The sequence below is a fragment of the Anopheles merus genome, chromosome 2R (assembly GCF_017562075.2).
Source record: "Anopheles merus strain MAF chromosome 2R, AmerM5.1, whole genome shotgun sequence".
NCBI classification, from domain to species: Eukaryota; Metazoa; Arthropoda; class Insecta; order Diptera; family Culicidae; genus Anopheles; species Anopheles merus.
In genome coordinates, this window is record NC_054082.1 from 52124024 (window position 1) to 52136824 (window position 12801).

General features: G+C 48.7%; 3 protein-coding genes across 12 annotated transcripts in view; 1 reads left to right on the forward strand and 2 right to left on the reverse strand.

Moving 5' to 3' along the window:
* The window catches only part of LOC121589014 (zinc finger protein 436-like), a 29968-nt gene that overhangs the window by 14500 nt on the left and 2667 nt on the right, over window positions 1-12801 (forward strand). The window lies entirely within an intron of this gene.
* On the reverse strand, window positions 565-2066 carry LOC121589017 (lysophospholipase-like protein 1). The gene is made up of 2 exons (XM_041907573.1): window positions 1829-2066; window positions 565-1687 (listed from the first exon to the last, which is right to left on the reverse strand). The coding sequence occupies exons 1-2, from the start codon at window positions 1902-1904 to the stop codon at window positions 1011-1013; spliced, it is 753 nt and encodes a 250-aa protein (XP_041763507.1). The 5' UTR covers window positions 1905-2066; the 3' UTR covers window positions 565-1010.
* On the reverse strand, window positions 2501-12665 carry LOC121589011 (protein bride of sevenless). Of its 10 annotated transcripts, none has more exons than XM_041907555.1 (6): window positions 12076-12665; window positions 7407-7889; window positions 5377-6267; window positions 4760-5206; window positions 3216-4666; window positions 2501-3147 (listed from the first exon to the last, which is right to left on the reverse strand). In XM_041907555.1, the coding sequence occupies exons 2-6, from the start codon at window positions 7471-7473 to the stop codon at window positions 2806-2808; spliced, it is 3198 nt and encodes a 1065-aa protein (XP_041763489.1). In that variant the 5' UTR covers window positions 7474-7889; window positions 12076-12665; the 3' UTR covers window positions 2501-2805. The 10 variants fall into 10 exon arrangements, with proteins under 10 accessions (XP_041763489.1, XP_041763492.1, XP_041763482.1 ...); XM_041907558.1 differs by having other exon boundaries at window positions 7407-7901; XM_041907548.1 differs by having other exon boundaries at window positions 7407-7919.

The window sequence follows — 12801 nt, forward strand, 5'->3', positions numbered from 1 at the left end:
ACGGAACGGTGCATTGTGTCTGAGATCCCCGTGCCACTGTGCCATGATTTGTTTGTACCTACAGGTGTGAACGAAATCAATAGCTAATGGATTCCTGGTGACCTACATTCAGTGTTTTAAAGGCAGTTAGCACCATAATTTTGAAAAAAAAAGCTGCAACAAAGTGCAGCGCTGCGGAGTTCTACGCCCAATGGCGATAAAGCTGGATTGTTGTGAATGTATTGGCTAGCTAGGGCAATGTAAAAGATGAACCGAAACTACAAAGTAGCGTAATATGCACAATAAATAATGCAACAGTGGCGCTGTAAAGTATTTAGTGCATCACTGTGAGTCCACGTGTCGGTAAAACAGCCTAGCCAGATTCTATTACTTTGAACGTTAGATCTATGGCTCTCACTATTTGGAAATTATTAGGTACGGATGTGTTGCTTCTATGTTATCGATAGTTTTTAATTTTAAATAAAGAAATAGCCTTCTTTATCTGTAGTAAGGACAGACGGGATAAAAAGACACGTTTAAGTGGTTTAAAAGTGAAATTATCATAACATATTGGAACGATTACGGTTGTATTGTAGAAAAGGGGTTTATTTACTTCGCACCTTAATGTTTCCCGAAGCTTAACTTAAGCCAAGGGAAACTAAAACTGACACACGGGCCATCACGAACGGCCACGAGGATACTAAGAATAGTAACATCCATTCTCCGCTTATGCGCTTAACTGCATTCGCGCAGCCTTATTTTTAGACCAACTAAATTGTGTTTTGTTGTGAATGACAATCCTGCGTGTATGTGTACGTTTGTCGCTCGTTTGTTTACCTCCCGGTGCAGGAAATCTCAACCGACAAACCGATTTCCGCTAATCACATTATACCATTTCCTTATCTTGCTCAATCAACGCGTACAATGCAGTGTACAATAGACCAATTTCGCGTAACGTTGTCCCCACAATCACAAGGTTGTTGGAAGCGCATTCAACGCGCTTTTATCTTATCGCTTCGATACGAACTTTGTCATAGCTTTCCCTTTTTGCTGACCTTCGTTGTGTCCGGTGCCGGTGTTTCGAATACGTTGTCCTCCGGTTCCGGAATAATCTTCTGCACAAAGTCGATAACGCGCACCAGCTGATCGCGCTTGATTTCGTGCAGCGCGGTACGATGCGGTACGAACTGACCACGCACACCCAGCTTGGCCAGCTCATCGAACGTGGTCTGTCCCCATTCCGGCGGTACCAGCGTGTCCCGCTCGCCGTGCATCATCAGCAGCTCCGGCAGGTGCTCGTCCTGCGCAACGCCTTCCAGCGAATCGTACACGATACTGCCAGTGTTCAGGAATGACGAAATGGCAAACACACCGCCCAAATCGCGATTCAGATGGTAGCCGGCGTGCATGGCCAGTGCGCCGCCCATCGAGAAACCGCCGACGACGATCCGGTTCAGCGGCACGCCGGCAGCCAGCTCGCGCACCAGCATTTCGTTCACCGTGTCGTAGATCGAGGCAAGCGACGTCCGTATTTCCGGGCAGTCCATCTCAATGCGCTTCCGGTTGAACCACACGTTCGAGTTTTCGCCCCCCATCGGGGTGTACGGTTGTACCGGTGCGGTCGGGATGATCACCTTGATGTGGGGAAACTCCATATCCCGGCCCAGCAGAAACCGAATCCATTCCGTCAATCCATTGCCAGTGTCGCCTGTGAAATGGACGGACCGACGGGCACGATGAGTTAATGGTCGATGGGGGTTTTTTGAATTTTAAATCACAACTATGTTGACCTTATGCCCCCGCCTTGGAGCTCCCTTTGCGCTCGGTGCGGTTTTTACATAACACTCACCAGAACCATGAAAGAAGATCAACGTGCCAGCATGTTTCTTGCCCGTCGGATTAAATACCTTCTCTATCAATCGCATTACGCTAAGATTGGCTAATGAAGCTTGAGCTGAGCAAAGAAAACTGATATCCTACGCAAAGCGGTTACAACACTAATGAAAAACAAAATCTTTCCGAAAGAACGAACGATTAACACGACGTGCACGATTTGGTGGCCGATTTCGTGTTGGTGTCGTCGGTGCTGCCGAATGTAAACAAACCCTTCATAGTGGGTCTATTCATCAATGGTACGGACATTATCAAGATATTTTATATTAAAATTTGCTATTAAAATTTTGTTTCTATCAATTATTCATAATAATTTGATCGTGTTATATGATTTATAGGCTCATACAAATTTAATTCGAAAGAATATTGCACACAGACAGCATCGACCACAGTGCAACGCTATGCTGTCAGTTTGCATACGTTAAAATGTGCTGTCGACTGTCGGTTGCACGTGCGCTTAGCGGGACCACGTGCTATCTTTATACTTGATGTATTTATGCCGCATAAGTTTTTATTCGATTGAATGCGTGTAGAAATACATGAATTAAATACAAAGTAGTTTTTATGGGTAAGTAATTCGAATTGATTGGAAAACAATCGTTTGATTAAAGACAAATGTTGTCATGGTTCTTGTTTCGTGTGTCCATTTTATTTTGTTTGCATTACAATAAATTAATTCTTACATTAAGCTTACGGAATTAAACATCGAAAGATATCGAAGTTGTACAGTACATGGAAATAAACATTGTCTCTCACGGTGATGAAGGTCTTAAAAAACACACACACACGCGCGCGCCACGCAGAAACACCAACTTAACGGTGCAACGATGTGTAAAAGAACATCGGTTGGATTTTTTTTGTTTCCTCTTTATGACTAGAATGTATGCGATTGCACCGAGTCTGTGTAGTGTAGCGGAGCTCTGCTAGAACGCTCTAGAATCGGGTAATTTTGTTCGGCGAAATGGATGTGATCGAGTCGGAACAGCTGTACGGATTGGAGATGCCGTAAAAGTTGGGTGCTATGTGGGTCACGTTGCCCACCGGTCGATCCATCGGTGATACGAGCGTGCCATTATGATTGCCGCCAATCGTGCCATTGCTGGTGCTCATGGTAATGGTGCCATTTTCCTGCCGCAAGCGTCGCTGGCCCCGCAGTGGTAGCGTTGGAATTTCGCTGTTTGCCGAGTACGCTTCGTCGAGGTCCTGATCCATCACGAAACTATCGTCCGTGGGTGATCGTTGACGCATTGCCGGATTGACGCATTCATAGACACTCTAAAAAATGGTAGCATAAAGATGTAGGACCAATTCGTATTCGCCATAACACACTCCAAGCAACTTACCTGGTCCGAAATGAACTGATTTGCCTGGGCAAAGGCGAGCGATGTGAGCGAGGGTAGCGCTTGCACCAGATCTGACCGTGCGATGCTGCGCACCATCAGGAAGCAGCGCGGTATCATAATGCCCACCAGCACGGCCAGCGCAGTGGCAACCATGCCGAGCGAAATGGCCGCTTCCCGCCATTCGTACCCGAACATGCAGAGCGGAATCCATACCGTCCAGATAACCAAACACAGCACCGATCCCGTGACGAGCAGCAGCCCCTCCCGGTAGTTGCGCTGCGAGCGAAAAATGAACGGCGCAAGGAAGATGAGCGACACCAGCAGCACACCGTCGTACGCAATCACCGCCCAGAACCAGTGGCCGTAGTAAATCTCGCCGCAGGAGATGCTGTGTGCGTTCGCGTGCAGCACGATCACGAGCTGCGTGGACAGCCCGAGCTGCACCAGCGTGCTGAAGCCGCAGATGACGCTCTGGATGTAGCCATTGATGTGCGACAGGAAGCCACCCTCGCTGCCGATCGAGGCGAGCATGATCGCACGGCACAGCAGCAGCGAGAACGTCATGCAGTAGCACATGGACACGAGGAAGATCTTCACCGTGCAGTGCGCGTTCCAGGTCAGCATCGTGTCCGTCCGATGGCCCGCCAGATCCGTCGTGTAGCCCGTGTACTCCAGGCTGAACGGTATGAAGGCGGCAAACTGCAGTATCAAGCTTATCAGCAGCAAAATGCTGCCGAGCGGGTGCCCCTCCAGGATGTCGTCCATGCAGACGCGCACGATCAGAAAGATCAGTATCGCGGCGCAGAGCAGTATGCCCAGCGACGATACGGTAAGGCCGGCCGCAACCCACGCCTCCATCTTGAGCTGCCAGTACATGTCGCCGTACTCCTCCGCGTCGGTGGACGTGCCGTAGTAGACCGGGGGCCGATGGTGCCGCTCGATGAAATCCGGATGGCGTATTTCGAACTCTTTCGCGCAGTAAAAGATCGTGCCCAGCTTCGACGGTGCGTCCGGGCTGGTCGCTAGCCGCCCGTACACGGTCGTGTAGTTGGTGATCGCGTTCGAGCTGGCGACTAACTTCAGCTCGGTCGCGTCTGAATCCGCATCGGCGGTGGCTGCTGGCTCGGTATGGTTTGCACGAACGTGCGCGATGGTTCGTTTCTGCCGCAACTCGAACTTAATCGACTGGGTGGCATTCTTCAGCTGGAGATGGTTGAGTACCTCCGTGCTTGATCGTTTCGCATGATACTTCCAATTGTTCATACACTCGATGCTGGCATTGCGACAGTCGCTTCCGGGGCGGTTCAGCAGATCGATCACCTCCAGCAACAGCCCGCCAGTGACGAGCAGTTCCGAGCCGCGGATGCTAGTACCGTACCGTTCCCAGGAGTGACCGAGCGAGGCCACATTCAGTTCTGCTTCCGCAATCACGTAAGCACCAACAGGAAGATCTAAAACACAAACACGACACCAAAGATGCATGTTAATGAATGCAGATTCAGAAGGTTTGCCAAAACCAACGATCAGAAAGGGGTTCAACTCACCAGGAAGATACAAACGATCGTGCGCGGTGAGGACGAGCACAAGCGTACCGTTGATGGCAAAGCTGATGGCCGGTTCCAGGCCCAGCTGGATGTAGATGGTGTCGCTGCTGGGGTAGTTCTCGAGACAGAGATGCTCGTGCCGGCAGATGGCATTGAAGCGGCTGGATAGCTCGTTCGAGCCCGAGTACACCATGGCGGACGAGTTGCCGTTCGTCCAGGGCAGCTCGTACAGCAGGTGGGCCGCTTTGGTGAACAGGGCATCGTTTGTCGACGGAAGCGGGAAGATGTTGTAATCCAGCGTTTCGGACAGCAGACGCACCGAGGGCCAGAGCCGCGGGCTGACAAAGATGCCGATCGTGTTGGTGGAACACTCCTTGAGGATGTTCACTTCCTGCTGGAGCGTTCGCTGGCTGAGGGAGATGTTGAGGAGGTGAATGATGTTCAAACCTAATGCAGGAGGAAGTGGAACAAATCAAACATTCTCAATTAGTCGTGTATTGCGGTCACTGGAACACACAGAGACACAATCGTCGCGTTGACCCACATTGACCCAAACAATGTGACCGGGCAGGTCAGTGGAATATATTATATTGTACCCTTAGTTCGATGCACCTTACCTATACTAGCGTCTCCCCCGCTGGCCAACAGTCGAAGGTCATTGATGCGATCGATCGCTAGAAGCGTTGCCCCAAAATCATCCGTCTCCATCATCACCGTTAGCATCAGGTCACCTTCGAGCCGATACATCCGGTAGCCGTACTGTGCCGCATGTAGTTCCACGTCCTCATTCTCACCGCTCGCCGGAGGTAGCTCCTGTCCAGCGCCACTTCTTGCACTGAGCAGCTGTACCTGGGGCTCCGATGTATGCTGGCTCCTTCCCGCCCGTATCGTCGGTATCGGTGCAAACGTCCGCTGATGCCGATAGCGCTCCAAATTGCCAGTGAGAGCCAGGTCTATGAACGGACGGCCGGTACAGTTGCTTTCTGTGCTTTCGGACTCTGTTGCATCCTCCGCAATCGATGCTGGTGTTGTTGTGGTTGGGGTAGTCATCATTGGACGGGTGGTGACATTTCCAATGTGTTGATCTTCCGTCGGTTCCGTCAGCAGCTTTGGCGATGTGTTTGAACTCGTTTCATACTGATTGTTACTGGTGGTAGTAGCAGCTGTAACTACCATCGATTGTTGAGCGTCTTCTGCACTTTGAGCAATTAACCCATCCATTTCTTGTGAGCTGGAAGAAGTTTCACTCGAACTGTTTGGATGATCCGGCTGTGAGTTATTGGAGCTGGAGACATCTTCGCTCGACAGGAAGCTACTTTCCGAGGTGAAACTTTCTTCCGACAGCTCTGCGGGCACGGACGATGCCTTGTGTCGCAGCAACGGTTCCGTTGCAGTAGGCGTTGTAACGCTAAAGTACGATGGTGGTAACGCTTGCACCACCACCAGCGAACCATTATCCCTTTGACCTTTGGCGTGTGTTATCGTTTGACACAGAGTGAGTACAATACCTGTAGGGAAGAATAAGGCATATAAGAAAAAAAGATATAAAAACGTATATTTCTTTAATTCGACTGACGGAGAAACCCATTGTTTCGTTGCTTACGATAATGATATGAGGGTTGTTACCGCGCCTTACGTGCTGAACCGTATAAAGACAACCCAAAAAAAGAGACAAAAATGTACGCCAAGAACCCCAAATGAAAGGGAGCCACGTGCCAAGTTGGATAATGTGCGTTCCATATTTCGCCGTCGCCGTCAACGATTGTGTTCAGCCGAGGGTGTAATTGAGCTGGGAGTGGTGCGGGCTCGCCCCTTAATGCGCACCACAGCAACACCACATGGGAAGCGGGCAGGACACTTCGGACAAAACCGGGAACTGAACCATGACGACGAGGAGAGGAGAGTCCAAATATATTTGTTCCCGATGTTCCCTCAAAAAGTGACCAAAAAAAAAAGGATTCCTTCTCCCGGTTGATGAACTCGTAAATAAATCTTCACGCACTGCACTTTGACGCGGCGGCGCCAACGTCTAAATACCAATCGGCCTTTACAGCACATTAGTTTATGGGCGCAATTAAAATGCAAATGCAACTGAATGGCATGTTGTAAACCGATCATAGCGTTTAATGGACATTATTTCGTTTCCCTTCTAAACAATTCTTCCTTCCCTTCACTCTCTCTATTCTCTTTCCCTATCATTAAATCGCGTGCCTCCGTGTCTGAGGGACAAGATGTAAAAGTAAAACCATCAATGTAAAAGTGCATCATGCAGCCCTGATGCATAACTAATGCATTCTTCTGTAGCGAGTGGTATCATTAGACAAGGAAGGCAGGGAAAGCGTAACTAATGAATCGGTCGGGTTGGTAGTCAAATTAGCACAAAATCTTTGCTTCCATCCGGAGGCTTTGTTTAATCTATTAATTCGTGAACATTTCATGACCAAACTGCCCGAAATGATTATCTCAGACACTACTCTATCAACGCTTCACGACAAGTTTAAATGTGTGCAAACAACGTTTTCGTTGTCTTTCTGGTCCCTTGTTTTTCAGGGCTTCACTATCGGTCCCTTTTCTTGCTATCCCAAGGGCCCCAGGTTTCCCCATCGCGCCCGGTGGGCTATCAAAGCTGGAAAGCATCGCCACTTACCGATAAGACACGCAACGTAGGCACGGCGTGTGCTCCAGTGCCACCATTTTCCTGGCGCCATTATCATCAAACAGCACCTCCACCACCGTGCGGGAACGTTTCACTCGGACGACACTCCAAACTGGGCAGTGCTGGTAGTTGGCGCGGGCAGCGGCGTCCGTTGCTTTCGCTCATTAGCCACACTTGCTTGGTGCTGCGGATGGACTTCGATTTCGATCGTTCGATACAGATCACCCGTTAAGCCGCTTTGTTGTAGGGCGGCCGCTGTGATATTTCTCACTAATCACGATCACCTATAAAGCAGCCCTTTCTCTCGCTTCGCATCACATGCCATCACACTTCGCTTTGCGCTATTTAAAACACGTGCTTGGGCGCAATTTTCACTTCAACTGCACTAAACGTAACGTTTACACTGTATTTTTCTGATTTCATTTCGTTATCACCTCATTCACATTAGTTATATCGTGGATCTTGTCTTGGAACCTACAGGATAACCTTCTTGCAATGATCAATCTGTAACGAACGATCTATTCACATTCAAACACAATTCACGTTAGCGTACGACGCAAGACCGGACGGGTGCAAGAACGCAGCCCACATTCCAATCCATATACACAACACAGACACACACACACCACCACCACCACCACGGACAGTGGCAACTTCACGGGTTTAACCGATTTAAGCTTAATGCGACCTGCTGTTCCTCTCTGCTCTCCCTTACACCTCGGTACATTCGGTACCCCCGCGGCACGTGGCGAGTGCAATTTGGAAGGGGCAAGGAGAACAATAACAACAAAACTGACCACCAAAAGACGACACCACGATCGTGTTGGCCTCGCAGGCAGTCGCAGTTGGTCCTACCGGTTCGAGCGATGGTAAACAAATGGAAGCCACAAGAAGGGGCGCTGCTGTCCTCGGCTTCGTCCAGCTCGATGGCATTGCAGCCGCCGATGTTGCATGTGCGCACAAGTAAGGTCCGGGCGTTTTATCGAAGCGGAACACCGCGCCCTGAAGCTGAAAGTGAGGAATTTCCACCTTTCTTCTGCAATATCTATGAAAACAACCCGCGAGTATAAGCGCCGTGTGGTACACCACTGTCTCTACTAATTCCCCCTATGGAAGAGGATTATTGTTATTGTTATTGCTGTATCTCTTCCGGGCGATTGGTGCTAGTGGGGGGGATTTTTTTGTTATTTATTTATATCCTCACCACAACTTTGCCGTCCAATGAAACGTTTTATTTTGCCAAAGCAAAGCGTTACAGCAGAAACATTAAATCGGACAATGTGTTACATGAGAAAACCTCACCAAAAGCAAGAGCAGCAAGCAGATTAGTTGAAAATAATAGCATCGTTTCGCTTTGATAACAAATCATGTTATGCGTAATGTGCGTATTGTAATGTGTGGTGTGTTGGTTAATTGAGCTTATTAGCGTTTTCATATTTACCATAAAATTAATTAGTCATTTGATTGACAAGAATCCTTTCATTGTTTTAAACTTTGAACACAGTATGCACTTTTGCGACACTGTTGTTTGTCCATCTATCTATACACGAAATAATCACGTGTTAGCGTGGGTAGTCAGTGGTCCAATCGGTAGACGCTCTCCAATCGGTGCCTCTACAAGATCGTGCGTGTTCGATTCTCGCCTTGTACTTTGTCGTCCATGCAATGTAACAAGATCTTGACGACCATTTTAGTAAGTTTTAGGCCTCTTTATAAGAGTGAAATGACCTGTGTATGATCAAGCGTTGTGTGTAGCCTACTAATCTCGTTATGCGTTGAAGTGATATGTACAGGAGGAGCAGGAGGAAGGAAGAGAACGGTTCGTCGTCTGTCTATTTGAAAGTGATGTAGATAAAACAGCAAGCCAAGGGCGCTTGATTGAGGGCTTCCCCATTTTTTAAGTGAGATCAGATCTCTCCACTAAACAAGTTTTGTCTTGTACTGTTTGTTGTTAGTGTTTACTAACAATCTGTTGCTCTTAACACCTTATGTGTTTTACCGCCATTCATGTTTCACACACAGTCAGTCATTGGCTCATAGGCGTTTGCACGCAATCTGTGATGAATGTTTTGAAGGTTCATGAAAACTGAAGCATTAACCTACATGACGACGGAGGAAAAAACGGACACGCATCATTTGTATTTGTGTGTGTGAGTTTGGAAAACAGTGGAGAAAGGGTGAAAAGGATAGTTCGAACATAGAGTAACGATTGCTATATGGACGGGGGGGGGGGGGGGGGTCTCGATAATGATAATGTATCCCCCCACCGTGTTTAGTACCATCGTTCAATTTCCCATGGGAACAACAAGGATATATGCAGCCGTGTGACACCAGGATCCAGGATCCAGGTGGTTGAGCTGCTGCTTCCGGTGTGCGTATTCCTAACATATGACGACAAAGAGCAAATCCCCCGATCTGATGAACCGATCTCGGACGAAGCGGCGAAACATAGACACACACACACACACACACACATATATATTCGGTTACGGTTCGTTGCAACCAATGCTAATGCCCCCTCACGTTTCAATGCACCATTCAACACGCGCGCGATCTTTACTGTGTCGTGACGTGATACGGGATCGAATTTACGGGTATGGGGGAGGGCATGCACACCCGCACACGCAATCTTACGCATGTCCGGTTTGTGTGTATTTATGTGTGTGTGTGTGTGTGTGTGTTTTGCTTTACTGTTCCTCGCTGCTTTCTTGGCGCGTTCAAAGTTTTGAAAACAACCCCTCAGCAGCATGTGGTTGTAAAGTTCCCTGTTTTGCTGCTTCGTCAGTCATAATTGCTGCCAATGTTTACAACCACACAACACACACACACACATTTTCTCTCTCTCTCTCTCTCTCTCTCTCTCTCTCTCTCTCTCTCTGCGTATTACCATATCCGAGTGTACAAAGCCTAGTGAAGAATGAGCTTCGATTGTGTATTGCCTTCTAAAGTCACTGGCATCCGGTAGCAACAACATGGAACACACCAACACAAAACCCCACCACTTGACGCACCGTGTCTCCCCGAGGGGGTTGATTCTATTCTAGCGATTGATCGATAAACCCGATTACGGTACGGTTGGTGGCACCTCTGAGCGCGGAATTTCACCTCCGGAGCGATCGGGATTTACACACCAAATCTTTGCTGAACTTTACCTGAAAGCTACACCACAATCGAAGCCCACCTTTTCATGGGCAACGAACTATCACCCACCGTCCGCTGGCTGCTAACCACTAATGGGCCAACCGCCACCATTTACGCGAATGAGCGGCAGTCGGTGTGCGCGCGCGAGAAACGTACGCCTACTACCGTAGCAGCAGCGCTCGCCGTTGCAGCTACGTACGCATACCGTCGTCAGCTAATCCGTTACCATAACAATGCCGAACGACGCACGGAGGCCAAACAAACCAGAAGCCCACCCGAAAACGTGACGGAAAAGTGGTTCAGCGACGTCTTTCAAGGGCGTTTGCGAACAGCTCCAACAGCCTAACAAGAAGCGAGAAGCGAGAAGGAGGAGGAGGACACAGGTCGCACAGGTGACATAAGCGGCCCGGTGCCATAAGTTTTTTTTTGTTGTTGTACACCGTCCCTTTGCTGGGGGGGCTGACGCTTCATTGCGTTGTCAACGCTTTGTTTTATGTGTTGAACGCGCTCTCATCACGTCGCCGCCAACAACGCAGTGTGCGACACGACTCGGGTGGACTAGGCTTTTATTTTCCCCTATTCTATTCTTTATAATAAATTTGCATAACTATAGCGAGCGGATTTTTGTTACAAAAAAAAAAAAAAAAAAAAAAAAAAAAAAAAAAAAAAAAAAAAAAAAAAAAAAACAATCAAAAACCGCAATACCACAACACCACCACAGTGACGTGCAAAATGGTAGCACCGTTTTTCAACCGTCACCATCTTCATGAGTCACAGTCGGCGTGGCAATGTGGTATGGTGCGTGCTCTACAGCACAGGTACACACGGAGGCAACAATTATGTTTGGCACTTTCTTTATCGATTGAGGCAGACTCATAAGCGGCGCTGGTGGGTTTGTGCGGAACAGTCCTTCTGGCCAAAGACTGGGGACAGTCGCTAAAAATGCGTTGCGGACTAGCGTGTAGTTGCGTAACGTTTCATGGGGCTGCGCTCTTCTAGCGTTGGTTGACCTGCGATCAAGGAATTTTATGCAACGGAAAGGGACAAAAGCAAGCAAACCGGAAGTACCGAAATGGTGTGTGATTGATGGTCACAAATCCACTTAGGAGCTTTTCCAACGGCGGTACGGCGTGCTGTCAACTCTCTCTCTCTCTCTCTCTCTCTCTCTCTCTCTCTCTCTCTCTCTCTCTCTCTCTCTCTTTCTCTCTCTCTATGATATGAAAACCCTCACAGCATTGATCCTTCTGCTATGCCGCGTGCTTCGAGAAACTGTCTCAACGAGCCAAATTAACGCATTTGTGACAATTCAACCGATACGTAAGCAAAAAAAGTCTATCAACGATTGCCTAAGAAAGTGCACGCATAGAGCAAACACGATTCCTTTCACTCGTTGTGTAAGTTCCCACACTATAATCGGGCTGGCTCCAATTTATCGACTATCCACCAAAAAAAAAATGCAACTAATTCCCGCGATGATTCCCACAATCGCAACCAAACACACACACACACAAACACGTACGCTGAACTGATTGGAACTGCACTATGGCACTATGGTGACAACTCGCGCAGCACAGCAGCACACACGATGATCGCGGTTCGCCGTCACGGTTCGTTTACGCCCAACCAATTCGTTCGCATCGCTGTATGATGCGCACCGGCGCAGCACCTGCACGTAACTGAACGGTGTGGCAAGTGAAGATGGCCAGCCGAGCTTCGGGAGGGCCGCGCACAGAAACAGAAACCCCTCCCCTTCCCTTGTAGAATCTAATGCGAGCGAACGAAGCACGGTGGAAAGTCATGAAGAAAACCACCCTTCCCCTTATGCGCTATACACACACACACACACCCACAGACGCACACACTCAAGGTTGGAAAAGCCCGACTTAACGGCAGGGCACACAAGGGTTTGGTTGGTCGTCGTGGTTTCGGGTGGGTACCCAACGAACTCCACGGGTCAAGACCGCCGTGCGAAGGTCGATAAAGTACGCGTTTGTTGTGTTGTTGTGCCGACGGCGGTTACCATCGTGACGCGCTCCGATAGCGCTTTCGGTCAAGAATTTTGCCTCAAAACTCTTCCCCAGGTCTGCGGAAAGCCCGTGGATTGGAGAGGGCCGAATGGTCAAACATTCGAAATCATAAAACATAAGCCCTTGGCAAGTGAACGGAATAATGCATTACAAATTAGACATTGGCACGGATTGGTGTGCGAACCGATTTGGTGATGTTTTGTGATATTTTACGTGCA

Bases quoted from the DNA above. Each gene is read 5' to 3' on its own strand.
- LOC121589017 (XM_041907573.1), bottom strand. From the start codon at position 1,904: ATGCGATTGATAGAGAAGGTATTTAATCCGACGGGCAAGAAACATGCT. The intron at 1,688-1,828 runs GTGAGTGTTATG...TCCATTTCACAG, and splicing joins GATCTTCTTTCATGGTTCTG to GCGACACTGGCAATGGATTG.
- LOC121589011 (XM_041907555.1), bottom strand. From the start codon at position 7,473: ATGATAATGGCGCCAGGAAAATGGTGGCACTGGAGCACACGCCGTGCC. The intron at 4,667-4,759 runs GTGAGTTGAACC...TTTGTGTTTTAG, and splicing joins CGATCGTTTGTATCTTCCTG to ATCTTCCTGTTGGTGCTTAC. The intron at 3,148-3,215 runs GTAAGTTGCTTG...ACCATTTTTTAG, and splicing joins ATCAGTTCATTTCGGACCAG to AGTGTCTATGAATGCGTCAA.